The following is a 15469-nucleotide window of genomic DNA, read 5'->3' as shown; positions in this document are numbered from 1 at the left end:
TTAGGATCAAAAACTCAGGTTTAGGATCCAAACCTCAGGATTAGGATCCAAACCTCAGATTTGGGATCAAAACCTCAGGATTAGGATCCAAACCTCAAGCTTGGGATCAAAACCTCAGGTTTAGGATCCAAACCTGAAATTTCAGGAGCAAAACCTCAGGTTTAGGATGAAAACCTCAGATTTTGGATCAAAACCTCAGATTTTGGATCAAAGCCTCAGGTTTAGGATCAAAACCTCAGTTTTAGGATCCAAACCACAGGCTGAGGATCCAAACCCCGATTTTTATATTCCAGAAGCATTTTCCTTCCACCTATAACACGGAATCGAGACTTGAGCGCGCTTTGGGATTTTTTTCCAGTCATTGCCAACGCAATTCCCCACGAGCTGCCGATCCCCTCATGGGAAAAAAACATGGATATTCCAAAAAAAAAAACCCCAAAGGCTTTTCTTGTGCTCCCAGCAGGAGCAAGGAATTACCCCAGGAGCTGCCACAGGGAAGGAGGAGCCACTGCCACTCCAGACCCGGAGCAGCCGCTGCGTTAATTTTCGGGGCGGCGCCGACGGAACCATCGGCTTTTGCTCCGGGAATGCTTTTCTCCGAGGGTGCCCAGCAGCACGCAGAGCCTGGAATAGCTCGGGATGAATGGAAAATCCAAGAGGTTGGAGGCCTCCGTGATTTTTTTCCCCCCTCTTTTGTGTTTAATCCCGAATTAACGAACGTCGCTCTTTTATTGCCGGAATTTGGGGGAAGAGGAGGAGGAGGAACAAAAGCCCTGAGCCATGGATATCATTTTGGAATCAGCACGGAGCTTTTAACAAACCTGGTTGTGCCCAGCCCACTTCCAAACCCTGGAAAAAATGGGATTTAATGGCAGGTTTCCACGCTTTTTCCCGATTGGAATCCTCCGAAGGATTCGGATCCTTAGAGCGTTCAATGTTTTATGGGCCCCGTCGATTCCAGCGGCACTTTGGAATGGGATGGACACAAAATCTCCAGAAATGGGATCAACAGCTGGGATTGAGGGAGTGGCTCCTAGGAAAGCCCGAGGTTTCCTTGAGTTTTGGGGTGTGATGGATGCAGGAGGTTTAAGGGAAGTGGAACACCTGAGCCTCTCCTCTTGCTGCTCTCCAGAGGATCCCTTTGACTCTGGAATGTTTTGATGTTCCCGCCGCACGGCTGGAGAATTCCTCTTTGACAAAAACAAGGTATTGCAGCATCCCAAATCCTCGCTGGAACGAGGATGGAGGGAAATATGGACAAGTCCTCCTGCTGCTGTAGGAACTGTTCCTTTCCTTCCTGGACCATGAAGGGATGGGAGAGCAGCTCCAAGGAGAAGGACTTGGGGGTGTTGATGCACGAAAAACTGGACATGGCCCATCTATGTGCGCTCACATCCCAAAAATCCCCCATGTCCTGGGCTCATCCCATGGCGTGGGAAGCAGGGAATGGGGAATTTTTCCCCTCTGGGCTGCTCAGGTGAGATCCCACCTGGAATTCTGCATCCAGCTCTGAGGTCCAACAGCAGAAGGACGTGGAGCTGCTGGAGCGAGTCCAGAGGAGGCCACGGAGATGCTGCAAGGGCTGGAGAGAAGCTGGGAGAGCTGGGAATGTCCAGCCTGGAGAAGGGAAGGCTCCAGGGAGACCTCAGAGCCCCTTCCAGGGCCTAAAGGGGCTCCAGGAGAGCTGGAGAGGGACTTAGGACGAGGGATGGAGGGACAGGACCCAGGGAATGGCTTCCCACTGCCAGAGGGCAGGGATGGATGGGATATTGGGAAGGAATTCTTGGCTGTGAGGGTGGTGAGGGGCTGGAATGGAATTCCCAGAGAATCTGTGGCTATCCCTGGAAGTGTCCCAGGCCAGTTTGGATGAGGCTTGGAGCAACCTGGGATAGGGGAGGGTGTCCCTGCCCATGGAAGGGGGTGGAATTTCATGATCCCTAAGGTCATCCAACCCAAACCATTCCATGGCTCCCTGTGATGTCTGGGATGGGTTTATCCCATCTCCCACGGTCCTTGGCAGTTGTTCCCATGCCAAGTATCCCCAATTTTCCCGTTGGCCAACCCGACACCACCAGAAACACCGGAGAAAGGAGGAGGAGTGTAGGGGGTGAAACCAAATTTTTCCAGGCTGGAGACAGCACAGGAACAGCTCTAATCCTCCAAATGGGATTCCTGCCCACAAAACCCTCAGAAAAATGGGAATGAGGACTGACACACGGGAGCAGGAGTGTGTTGGGTCCAACTTCCACAGGCTGGACAATCTGGGAGCCTTCCCACTGGATTTTTCCTGCTTTTCTCCCTGCTGGAGCAGGCTGGGATAACACAACCACGTATGGATACCTTTGGATAGCGGAGATCTCTGGGGACTCCTAACAAACAGAGCATGGAAAGGCTGGATCACCGGGATCTCCCCCAGGTTCCATGAGGAGCATCCAGGACCAGGGAATGGCTCTGCCCCTGCTTCAAGCAGCCCAGATGGTGCCTGAGCATTCCCGGAATGTCTTCCCAACCATCGGATAACTGGAGTGGGGGAGAGCCTCTTCCAGATGGATCCGCTGCGGATTCCGAGAGGGCACCGCGTTAATGCCGGCGCTTAATGAGCTCCTCCAGCCCGGAGAGGAGGCTGGGAATGGATCCAAGTGTCCTCTCTGCCTAAAGGGGTGGTGGGGAAGGGAAAAGCAGGATTTTCCATGGAAAGGATGCACAGCTGCAGCATGGAGGGGTCTCCCCTTGGTCGTTTTCCAGGTTTTTGGCCACCAGGAATGGTGGGGAGATGTCCATCCTTGGACATTGGGGTGTTTGGATGCTGAGTGGGAGAATTCCAGGTTTCCTGTGCTTGGGGGAGGAAGGGAATGTGGGCCCCGGTGACCTCCAGATGCTTCCTAAAAGATGATAAAAACAGGGAAACGAGGTTATAAAAGCAGGGAAAAACGGTATTGGAGAACTGCGATTTCCCGTCTCGCATCTGGAATGAGGACTGAAAAATCGGGAAAGGGAGGGAGGGGCTGTTCTGGCCCTCCTGGAGGGGTTTTTGTGGGAAGGATGCTCTTTTCCCTCATTGCTACATTCTCATCCTAAATTCCTTCCTCCTTTTCCTGCTCTGGTGGGGACGCTGAGGTTTCCTTTTCTCCTGTGTTTAGGGAACTCTGGGAAGCTCCTGTTGCACAAATATCCAAGATTTTTAGTGGAAAATGAGCCTTCCTCATCCTCACTGCCCATCCAGTCCAAGTTTTGAGGAGTATCCTACGGGTGGGAGCCTCTGGAATCCACTCCTCCTGCCAGAGGAGCCTCTGGAAGCAGCAGATGCTCCCGCACCTGCCAAGTCACTCTCCCGTGGTGGGTTTGGGATGAGGTTTTGCTCTTTGGGAATTCCTTCTGGAATGTTCCTTCCAAGGAGTGGCGGAACATGGAAGTGTTTGGGTTCCTTGCGTGATTTTGGTGCCAAAGGAGCATTTTTAGGTGGAATGTTCTTTATTGGCGTCCCTGCTTTAGTTCCCAAAGTGAAATATCCACGTTTTAATCCATGGATTGCGGGGGGGGGGGGGGGGGAGGGGGGGACATTTATTTATTTATTTCTGGCATTCCTTTTTTTTTTTTTTTTTTTTGAATTTTCAGGGATATTTAGACCTGTTTGGAATTTTCCTCGGAGTTCATGAGCTGGTCTAGTCCTGGATCTGGTGTGTTTGAATTCCCTTTCAAAGTTTGGAATGAAGTCATTATTCCCTGTGGGAATCCTTGGAGTTCCAGGGAGGGTTTTTAGAGGGGTTTTTCTGCAGCATCCAGGGGGGAACTGGGATCCACTGGGATCCACTGGAACCAGTGAGGATGGATCCGTTGGTGGCTCCCAAAGCTCTGGATACAAACTCCAGGTGCTCCAAGTGTGGTTTAACAGCGGCACAAAATCATGGAATGGTTTGGGTGGGAAGGAACCTTAAAGATCACGGAATCCCATGGGTGGGGAAAACTTCCACCATCCCAGGTTGCTCCAAGCCTCATCCAACCTGGACTTGGACACTTCCAGGGATGGGGCAGCCACAGCTTCTCTGGGAATTCCATTCCAGCCCCTCACTACCCTCACAGCCAAGAATTCCTTCCCAATATCCCAAATTCCCAATCAGTTTAAACCATTCCCTGTGTCCTGTCCCTCCATCCCTTACCCCAAGTCCCTCTCCTGGAGCCCCTTTAGGCACTGGAAGGGGCTCTGAGGTCTCCCTGGATCCTTCCCTTCTCCAGGCTGGACATTCCCAGCTCTCCCAGCTTCTCTCCAGCCCTTGCAGCATCTCCGTGGCCTCCTCTGGACTTGCTCCAGCAACTCCAGATCCTTCTGCTGTTGGACCTCAGAGCTGGATGCAGAATTCCAGGTGGGATCTCACCTGAGCAGCCCAGAGGGGGAGAATTCCCCCTTCTCCTGCTTCCTACAGCTCCAGCGGGAAGGTGTGGATGAATATTTCTCCAGGATGGGGGAGAAGGTTTGGGAGAAGGGCAAAGATGGGGAACATCCACCTTTTCCAGCTCCCTTTCCCTTCGCCTGTGGAATGACAGATTCCACACCAACTGTGCTGAGCCCTCGGATCCCGCACCCGGGCACGAGTCACGCTGTCGGAGTGATTTATATCCACGGAACATATGGCCCGCTTTCCGTGCGGATAACAAGCGTTCCCTCCGTTTTCCCTCTGCTTTTCATCCCTGCTCACATTCGGAGGAACAATCCAGGCTTTTTCTTTGGTGCTTCACCCCTGGATTTGGGAGCGGAACAGGGAGTAGGGAAGCAGCGCAAACTCCGACAACCACACAGATCCCGTAATTTTCCTCCTACAAAGGATTGAGGGATTTTGTGGCTCCTCTCAGCAGTGGGGGGGGGGGGGGGGGGGGGGGAAGGTTCTTTTCCCAAATGGGATTTGCTGTCTGGAGCGCCCGTCTTGGAGCTTGGAAGCACTCGATGTTTTCCAGCCTTATCTCCCAGTCCTAAAAATATCCCGGCGGCGCTGTCGGGAAGAGGGGGGGAGAGCTGCTTCCGTATTTTTCTCCCTATCGGAGCAGGACCGGGAGGTTATCGGATATTTAGGAGGTGACCTTGGGAAGGTCATCTCATCTTACACCTTCTAATTGCTCCCATCATCCCAGGGACGGTTTTTTTCGGGGATCGAATTCCACAGGGTGACGGCAACAGTTAAATGGAGTTGACGTCCTGGGAACAAGGATTCCTTGTTTTCATCCCAGGGGCTTGGCGTGACTCATCCCAAATCCTCATCCCTCCTCCTCCTCCTCCTCCTCCTCCTCCTCCTGGATTCCTCCCTCATCCCGATCCCAGCCGTGGTGGGGAATCAAATAACGACAGGTGGCCTCGGAATCACCTGCTCGCCAGCAGCTGCCGCTTCCCGAGGACAAGGGAAAACCATTCCAAAGCCCCAGCTCGGGATTTCCAAGGAATTCGACCCCCGGAGGAGCCGTGCCAATGTTTGCTGCGGCTCTGGCAAAGGAGGGAGGAGGAGGAATATTTTTCTCTCCGGGTCAGATTTGCTGCTCGTAGTTCTCTGCTGTTTTTCCGACCTCATTCCATGGATGTTTCGGAGTTCAAAAAGCACGGGATGTGCTCTGAGCCTCGTTTTCCTCCGCTTGGGGTTGGGCTTAGCAAGGAAAACAAGTTTTTTCCAACTTTTTCCTCAGTGCTGCTTTTCCCTTAGGTTTGTTGTGGATTATTCCTTGTTTTCTGCCATTATCAAATATTCCCTTTTTCCTCCCAGTGATGTTTATCCTGGGAAATCTCAGGAAAGGCAGACTTGGAACTGGGATTTAAAGTTATTCCATTCTGGAATTTAAATTTAAGGATGTGTGTTCAGACCTTATTTTCCCTATGTTAAATCCATAAAATATCCACTTCCCATGCTCCGATACCACTTGAATTCCCAAAAAAAGGTGGATTTTTACTGCTTTGTTGGAATTTTTGTCCTTTTCCTGCTGTTTTCCAACCTCTGTGACATTGGGGATCCCACTTTTCCAATCCTCATCCACGCTTGGGCTTTTCCTCCATCCAGGCTCCACCTTTCTAAGTTTAAAGCTTTAAATTGAATCTTTTTCCCCTCAGGATTAGGATGAATTGAAATTTATGGAAATGAGGGTTTCCCAAAGGAGTTAAAAAATGGGAGTTTAAGGAAAGGGTGTTTTGGACATGTGGTGAGGAGGGTCGGGATTCAGCAGCTGCGACCGGAATTTTTCCCTGCTCTGCTCCGTCTCTGCCTCCCCACAGCTGCCACTGACCCAAAAAGCCAAACTTGGCTTTTTTCCCCCCTTAAAAACCCCATCCATAGGGAAAAATCAGGGATATCAGTCAGAGAATCATGGAATGGTTTGGGTGGGAAGGGAAAATCCCATCCACTCCCCCCAGACACCTTCCCCTACCCCAGGTTGCTCCAAACTGGCCTTGGACACTTCCAGGGGTGGAGCAGCCACAGCTTCTCTGGGAATTCCAGTCCAGGGCCTCGCCCCCCTCACAGCCAAGAAATCCTTCCCACTATCCCATTTTTCCCTGCCCTCTGGAATGGGAAGCCATTCCAGAGGCTGTATCCTGGTGATCCAAGGGAAACGGGGTAGAAATTGGGAATTAAATAAAAAACCGGTTTAGCTGAGCTGGGGTGATTCCTGCACATATCCCTCTCACAAGGCAGCAGCAAAACCACCAGGAATTTTGGGATAAGGAACATCCTTTCCAGTATTTTAATGGACTTTTCTGGGTGGGAGTTTTTGTGGTGTTTGATTTCCAGCTTCTGGCGTTTTCCTTTACACGGAATACAAAGTGAAGACACCTGAGATGGGCAGAATTCCTTTTTCTGTAGGAATTTTTGGGGCGGGGGGGGGTGGGGGTGGAACTTTCTTCTTTCAATTCTCATCACTCCGGGTTTTTCTCGGATTGCTCCAGGTTGTTGCTTGTTCCTGGGTTTTTGGCTTAGGGTTCAAAGCATTCCTCTGGATATTCCCTACTTCCAAAGAGCTTATTCGCATTAATAACCCATTAATCATCTTTTCCTCTGAAGATTCCGATTGGAAAAGCAAAATAAGATTAATTTGTTGCAGATTTTTAGGAAGTCTTTGAGTCAGTGTTGGCAAGTCCCACTCAGATAATCTTCACTCGGATTTCTGGAAACTTCAGGGCTGAAAATTTGGGATTTGGGAGCAAATTAGAGCTGATTTGAGGAGTGGGATTTCATGGAATGCCGCCATCCAAAATGATCCATCCTCAAGGTGGGAATCATCTGCTCCAGCTTCACCCAACCCCCACCTTGGTCCCACCTCGGAGGTTGGAAAACCAGCTCTTCCCATCCCAAAACCTACCCCACAAATCCTGGGAATTTTTCTCCAGGAGGACAAGTCAATGGAAGGTGTCCTGGTTGTAAAGGCAGAATTTGGATCCATTGGTTTGGATCTGGTTTGGATGGAAATCCGTGAAGGCTTAGGACTTTATAAAAAATCATGGATAATGGATCACAAAGTTCTCCTGGGGCCGTGGATTTTCTGGGGGATCTCCAGTTCAGGAAGTTTCTTATCGATTAAAACACTCTGAGGTTTTTTTGGGAATGCTGTCCCAAAACCCTGGAGATGTTGGCACCCCCCAGCCCCTTCCCTGGGATCTCCACCTCCTCTTTCCCTCCCTATCCCATTCTGTGATGTCCTCCAGCTCCTCTCCCAGCATTCTGGGATGATAAACGACTCTTCCAGCTCCAGCCTGGTCCTGCAGCCTCTCCCACCCCTCGGCAAAAAGAATTTCCATCCTTCTGTCCTCACTCGCCCTCTTCCCTTTAACTCCAAACTTTTCCAGGGCTGATATCCCCAAGCCCTTGACCTCTCCGAGGTTTAATAAGGCAAGAGGCTAAAAAGTGATTAATTGGTGTCAGGAGAGATATCGGATCACAAAAGCCTCCGGATAAAATTCCAGAGCTCCTTTGAGAGGCTGGAGGTCGAATCCCAGCGAATTCGCTGCTTTCATGTGGATCCTCGATTCATCCCGGGCTGTTTGTGTTATCAGCTCTCTGGCAGCTTCCTAGATTCCTTTTTTTCCTCGGAGTTTCAAGGAGATAACGCGCAGCTGACGCCAGCGCTGTGAAGTTTGGATTGGGAGCGTCGGAAAGTGGCCAAACGTGCTCCGATAAGACAGAAAAAAATCCATCCTTTCCTCTTTCTGAAGCTGCTCTTTGAAGCCTCCGGGGGTTTTTTGGGAGTCTTATCCCTGTGTCCTCCAGGCCAGAAGGGATGGGACGGTGCCAAAGGCATGGATGCCAAGTGGGATATTGGGAGATGGAGGGGTAGGAATGTTTTTTGTAGCTTCGTTCCATTCTCCACAGCAAAAATTCCTCCAAAAAAGGGGAAAACCACTCAGGGCAGAGCAGGGTGATCCTTGCCTGCTCCTGGGGATTTCCTAACCTTGGAATATCCCATTTAAAAGCTCTTGTCCTCCTTGAACTCGTCTAATTCTCCTTTGAACCTATTTATGGGATTTGGCTGCGTTGCCGAATTCCACGGCTTAATTAGGAGCTATGGAAAGTCATTTCCTGGAGTTGTCTTTTAAACTCTGGAGCAACCAATTAAAGGGGGAAAAAAAAGTGTGGAGTCATTCCCGGCTCCTCTGCTCTGCAGTGCTTTTTAGGAATAATGGGAAAATTGGGTTTTCACACCTCTGAAATTGTCGTTGGTTGTTTTTAAGGCTCCTTTGGGAATTCTTTCCTGTGAGGGTGGGATTCCCAGAGAAGTTGTCGATGCCCCATTCCTGGAAGTGTCCAAGGGCAGGTTGGACAGGGATTGGAGCAAGCTGGGACAGTGGAAGGTGTGCCTGCCCATGGAATGGGGTTGGAACGAGATGGTCTTGAAGGTCCCTTCAAACCCAAACCATTCCATGATTTGTGGGGATCAATCTCATCCCAAATCTCAGAGATTTTGATTCCCAGTGGAAATGAGGGCATGGCAGCAGGGACGGGATTTTGGATTTCATGGAATATCACGATTTGGGAGCCTTCGGATGGTGCTTGATCCAACGCTGGGGAACATCAGATTCCCTCTTGGATTCCATCTCCTGATTCCCCGGCAGAATCAGCTGATGGCGGCACATGGAAATGCTCATTTTCCATGGATTTCCTCACAGGGAAGATGTAATTCCATGAATTCCATTTGTAGCCACGCTCTGTTGCTTGAGCACCTTTGCAAAGGAACCAAAGCTCAAGCGAGGCGTCTGCAATTCCCAGATCCGTTGGAATATCAATATTTAAAAGCCAGATATTTATCCAGATATTTATTCCTTCGGGAAGCAGCTGGCAAGAGCTGCAATTCCAAGCTGGCAGAGAAATCTGGGAGGTTCATCCCTATGCAAAAAATTCCTCCTCCTCGGTTTGGCTCCCAAAAGTGCTGAGGAAGAGCTTGGCCAGCCGGGAGCACACCGGGAGCTTTCCCAGAGCACATTCCAAGCCCTGGCACATCCCAAGACATGTTATCCCGGTTTAACCGGAGCCGGGAATTACTCCGGGGGTATCATTTGGGGTGCAAATCATTCCTGGGTTGCAAATCCCAGGGCTGTATCTCCAGCAAATCAAAGGAGGAAGTTGAGAGCTGACGCCGTCGGATCCATCGGGCCGTGTTATCCCCACATTCCACCTCTTCCAGAGCAGCTGGATGAGCAGGAATATCCCAGATTTGGATCTCTGGTGGTCTGTAGATAAAAAAATGATCTTCAGGGTCCTACCAGTCATTTTTAGCTGTTAAATTCCCTCTGGACAATTAAATATCCGATGGTTTTCCAGTCATCGCCGTCAATGGCAAAGGGAATGGTTGGGATGGTGCAGGGTGGAACAAAAGGTCTTGAGATGCCTTCAACTCCCTCCCCCTTCCCCCATGGAGCAGGAAAAAAGACCCTCAAAGTCCTTGGAATGGTGGTGGAAAGAGAAAGGACCTGCTCATGTCAAGGTTGGGAATTTGAAATGAAAAATGGGGAGATTCAGTTGGATATTGGGAAGGAATTTGGTTACAGTGACGGTAGGTGAGGTCCTGGAATGGAATTCCCAGAAAAGCTGTGGCTGCCTCATCTCTGGAAGTGTCCAAGGCCAGGTTGGAGCAACCTGGGATAGGGAAAGGTGTCACTACCCACATCCAGATGGGCTTTAAGGTCCCTTCCAACCCAAACCATTCCATGGATCCCTGAAACTCAACGGTTCAATGGTGTTAAACTGGGAATCATCATTCCCAGGCTTCTCCCATCATTCCCATCTTTTCCCAGATGAGTGGCTTGGGTTCCCCCGTTCTCCCTCATTTCTTCCAGTCCCTGAACTCAGCCACCGAAGGATGTGAAGAAAAAGAATTCCAGGCTTCCATTTCTTCCTAGAATGCCTCTTCCGTTCACTTTGTTCCCAGAAAAAAAAGCTGGAAGTGACAACCTTGGGGGCACGAGTTTCATCTTCTCCTTCATGTCTTTCCAAGGCTTTGGTCACTCTGAATTTGGATCCCAAAATATATTCCGGAGCAGGAATTTTTCAGACTGACAGAGGGCAGCGTTAGGTGGGATATCGGGAAGGAATTCTGCCCTGTGAAGGTGGTGAGACCCTGGAATGGAATTCCCAGAGAACCTGGGGCTGCCCCAAGGGGATGGAGCAGCTCTAATTAAGGTGATTTTCCCTTAATTAACGATGCCCCTTCCCTTTTCAAGCACCTTGACATCTCCATCCTTGGAATTTCTCCCATCTCTGCATTCCCAGCACAGACCCAGAGCTGGATCAGCTCCCAGATTTCCACCCAGTCCTTTATGGATTTATTTCATGGCTCAGGGATCGATCCAACGCCTGTTCCCGGGGTCGCCAGCTGGAAAACTGCTGAGCAAGGCAGGGACAAAGCTCTTCATCATCATCAACATCCAGAGGACAGGGATTCTTTTGTTGAATCAGCCTTTGGAAAAGCTTTTCCTGACCAAAAAAACCTCCTTGTGTTGATGTTTTGGAGGAACCGGCCACAATTTTTTGGGATAAGGGTTTTTTTTGGATTTTTCATGGTAATAAGGTCATTAGAGTCTTGTGGGATCATGGAAACATCAAATGGGCTGGGTTGGGAAGGACTTTCAAAGGTCATCGAGTCCAACCTTCCACGGGACCAGGTCGCTCCAATCCCTGTCCAACCTGGATCGTGTTGGGATTTAAGCTGGGTTTTAAGGAGCTGGAATTTGTGTCATTGAGGTTAATTGGCCAAGTTGGGAGTTGACCCCTCCCCCGGTGTCACCTCGGTGTCACTCGTGGCACCTGGATTAATTCCATGAGCCGGCCTGGATTAGGATGAGTTTAAATTTCGGAGCGTTCCACACCTCAGATGATTCGGAATTTATTGATCACTGCAGTCCAAGGGGGAAAACGGCTGAGTGAGCGTTTTTTGGGATCAGAGAGAAGTGGGATCAGATTTCCACATCGATTCCTGGGATTTTGGTTGGAAAGGAACAGCTCCAAGCAAAGACTTGAGGGGAAGAAGTTGGAGGAGCTGTTTTAAATTCCTGAATCCTCCAAAAAGAGAGAAATTAAGTCCAAGCAGGATCAGCTTTGCCCAGAGCTGAGGCTTCAGGTTATCGGAGAAACAGGGATGAGGGGGAATGGTTTGGAATTAAAAATGGAGAGGTTTAGTTTGGAATTGGAGAAGGAATTCTTCCCTGGGAGGGTGGTGAGGGGCTGGAATGGAATTCCTGGAGAAGCTGTGGCTGCCCCTGGATCCCTGGAAGTGTCCAAGGCCAGGCTGGACAGGGCTTGGAGCACCCTGGGATAGTGGAAGGTGTCCCTGCTCATGGAACTGGATGATCTTTAAGGCCACTTCCAAACCATTCCAGGATTCCATAATCCTCCCAGCCATCCCATAATATTCCTGCTGACATCTCTTCTTCACCCCGGCCGCCCTTGAACCTTCCCCTGACATTGCCCGGGGAGTCACATCCCTTCTCCGTCAAAGAAGCACCGCGTTAACACCCGGATCCGACGGCTCCTGCCTCCCGGAGCTGGATTTTTCCCTCTTTTTCTTTAGGAAAGGAATGAGCAGAAACAACGGATTCGCTTTGATAGGGAATTTATTTTTCCCTGAGGTGGCTTTAGGGTTCACTCTCCGCCTTGCCAGCACTTTTCCATCACTAGAATTGTTGTGGATTCATGTCAGGATGGAGCAGAGGGCTTGGATTTCTCCCGCTCTCCTGGAATAGCTGTTTCCAGCTGGGAATGCAGCACTGCAGGAGTCCCGTGCTGGATTCTTTTCCAGATCCTTACAAATGCACAGCTCCCGGTGTTTATGTTGTTATGAATCCAGACCTCTGATTTTGCCTGACATTTCCCTTCTGTCCTGAGGGGTTGGTAAAAAATGGGATATGACCTGGCGGGGTGTGGTCACATCCCAGAAATTCCCAGTGTTCTGTGGTGTGGGCAGCAGGAAAGGGGGAATTCTGCCCCTCTGCCCCGCTCAGGTGAGACCCCACCTGGAATTCTGCCTCCAGCTCTGGAGTCTCCAACAGCAGAAGGACGTGGAGCTGCTGGAGCGAATCCAGAGGAAGCCGTGGAGCTGCTCCAAGGGCTGGAGCCCCTCTGCTCTGGAGCCAGGCTGGGAGAGCTGGGAATGTCCAGCCTGGAGAAGGGAAGGATCCAGGGAAACCTCAGAGCCCCTTCCAGTGCCTAAAGGGGCTCCAGGAGAGCTGGAGAGGGACTTTGGGACAAGGGATGGAGGGACAGGACACAGGGAATGGCTTCCCACTGCCAGAGGGCAGGGATTGGATGGGATATTGGGAAGGAATTCTTGGCTGGGAGGGTGGTGAGGGGCTGGAATGGAATTCCCAGAGAATCTGTGGCTGCCCCATCCCTGAAAGTGTCCCAGGCCAGTTTGGAGCACCCTGGGATAGTGGGAGCTGTCCCTGCCCATGGAGTGGGATGACCCTCAAAGGTTCCTTCCCACCCGAACCATTCCATGTTTTTCCACGATCATCACCAGTGGCGTGGTGGACAGAGGACACCTGGAGTCAAGCTACCACAGATTTGCCTTGGAATTTTGGGGAAAAAACATTCAATTTCCCAAAATTCCACAGCAAGGGATGGGACCACAGCGATTCCATGGCTCGGCTTTTCTGGAGCAAACAGTGAAGCCACCAGAGCTCTTTTCCCGGTCTCCATGGACTGGCTGAGGATCCACCCCTCACCCAGCCCTCATTCCATGATTTTTTTTCCCATTTAACACCTCCCCAGCTGCTCCCTGAGCAGGTGACTCCTCCTCAGTGGGAAAAGCTGGAGTATTTTTCCTTAACTTTATCCCACTCCGAGCTTTTCCAGCAGCTCCAGCTGCTCCTTTGGGTGCCTGCCCTGATTTTTTTCCCGCTGCATCCATCAGGAATGACCAAGAACAATTCCACCTTTCAGGTTAATAATGTGCTTCCCTAAAAATGGAATTACCGGTGCAGAAAAATGCCCCAGCTCCCGAAGACTTTGATATTCCCTGGTTTATTGCTGACACTCAGGGATTCGGTTCCGCCTTTGTCAGCCCGGGTTTTCCAAGGTCTGGCATTAAGGAATTGTGGTTTTTTCCAGAGGCTAAAATAATATTTTAAGTTAAATATCCCTGAAAAATCAGTAATAAATAAAATAAAGGGTGTACCAAGTAAAGTAGTAATAATAGTAATAATAATAATAATAATAATAATGAAGTGGATAATAAATAATGGGGATAGTGAATAAAACAAAGGGTATAATCATTAATGTTAATTAATAATAAATAAAATAACAGGCAGGGGTTGGAACAGATGAGCTTTAAAAGCTCCTTTCACCCCAACTCATTTAATAATTCCATTATTAGTTTAAATTTTTATGAAGTTTGGAGGGGTTTTAATTAATTTTAAGCATGGAAATAAGATTGGAAATAAGATGGGAATCAAGATGGGAATCAAGATGGGAATCATCGTTTTGGGGGGATTGGGCTCTAATGGGGGGATTTGGGTTCTCGGACATGTTTGGTTCTTGGATCTCTTGGATATTTTGGTTTGGGAATCCAAAGGGATCACCTGGGAGTGGGAGATTTGGGGAGCAGAGCACCCCAAGTGCTGTGGAGCCGCTTCCAAGGTCTCCAAAACCTTGCCGAGAACTGGGAATTTGAATTGCCTCATAAAAAACAGGAAACGCTTTAGGTTGGAAGGGACCTTCAAGATCATCCCATTGCCTTTCCTGAACACGCCCCAGTCCCTCAATATCCTGGGAATTCCAAACCTTCCCTGGGCTGGGATAAACCAGGTGCCGTTGGCCACCTTGGCCGGTTCTTTGGCCAATCCCGTTGATGATCCAATTCTCCAAAGCTGGAAGTGGCTTCCAGTTGCAGTTCCCTGCTGGATTGGGTCCGAGTTTTGCAGAATGAGTCAAGCCGTGATTTAGGATAGACTCTTCTCCAACTGCTTTTAATCTCTGTTCTGCAGGGAAAAGCTTAATTACGGATTTTCCTCTCTTTTCCCAGAGGAGTTGGACACATTTTCATCCTTTAGGGGGTTTCGAGCCAATCTGGGAACCCACAACCTGAAAATCCCACTCTTTTCTCGATCATGAGGTTTAAATCCAGTTGGAAAATGAGCTGGATCAGCGGAGGGCTCAGGGCCAGGCTGACACCTGGGACCCCTCTCCAGGGACTATTTTTCTTGCAAATTGGGCATTTCTGAAGAGCCTCCAGGGATTCATTCCCAGGAAAAGGTGTCAGGATGCAATCCATGTGATTCATCATTGTCTGATTCCCTGGATGTGTCAGGTTTAAGTGGCACCTTCCTTCATAAGCCTCGCTTAGCTTTTTATTCCTTCTTATCTATTTCTAGACATTCCTTAAAAGCCTTGTAAATGCAGACAAGGATAAATCCCAAATAACTTTATTTAATTCCTTCGATTTTTTTTACATAAACCCACGCAAAAAAACCTGAGGAATTTGAATAAGGAAGCGGATCCCGGAATGTCTCAGGTGTCCTCTGGATGATCCAGAGGCGACAAGTGCAGTGTTTGGGGTAGTCTGAAAAATCAGTGGAATTCTCTGTTCCTTGGGATTACGGCTTTTTTTAATCCTGTTTGGAATTTCTAAGCTCCCATTGCCGCTGGATGATCCCAAAAACCTCTTTTGTTGTGGTTCTGAGTAACATGGGTCAGGGCAATTCCAGGAAAACATGAATGGGGGGAAAGGATGGAGAGCAGCGCTGGGGAGATGGAATTGGGGGTGTTGGTGGGTGAGAAGCTTCACATGACCTGTCCATGTGCTCTGGTCCTGGAAATTCCACATATCCCAGGCTCATCCCACAGTGTGGGAAGCAAGAAAGGTGGGAATTCTGCCCCTCTGCCCCACTCAGGTGAGACCCCACCTGGAATTCTGCTTCCAGCTCTGAGGTCCAACAGCAGAAGGATGTGGAGCTGCTGGAGCGAATCCAGAGGAAGCCATGGAGCTGCTCCAAGGGCTGGAGCCCCTCTGCTCT

At 49.8% G+C, this 15469-nt stretch overlaps 1 protein-coding gene across 3 annotated transcripts in view; it reads left to right on the top strand.

Annotated features, from left to right (window-relative positions):
* The window catches only part of ARHGAP39 (Rho GTPase activating protein 39), a 104050-nt gene that overhangs the window by 50235 nt on the left and 38346 nt on the right, over positions 1–15469 (top strand). Inside the window, exon 1 of one of the 3 annotated variants that reach the window (XM_039548811.1) lies at positions 625–659. The exons of the other annotated variants lie outside the window; for them this stretch is intronic. Coding sequence (XP_039404745.1) covers positions 640–659 — 20 coding nt within the window. The 5' untranslated portion in view covers positions 625–639. Of the gene's footprint in view, positions 1–624; positions 660–15469 lie in introns of those variants that run through there. 3 annotated transcript variants of the gene reach the window in all.

Source organism: Corvus cornix, chromosome 2 (genome assembly GCF_000738735.6).
Source record: "Corvus cornix cornix isolate S_Up_H32 chromosome 2, ASM73873v5, whole genome shotgun sequence".
Taxonomy (NCBI): domain Eukaryota; kingdom Metazoa; phylum Chordata; class Aves; order Passeriformes; family Corvidae; genus Corvus; species Corvus cornix.
This window is presented reverse-complemented; position numbering and strand designations above follow the sequence as displayed.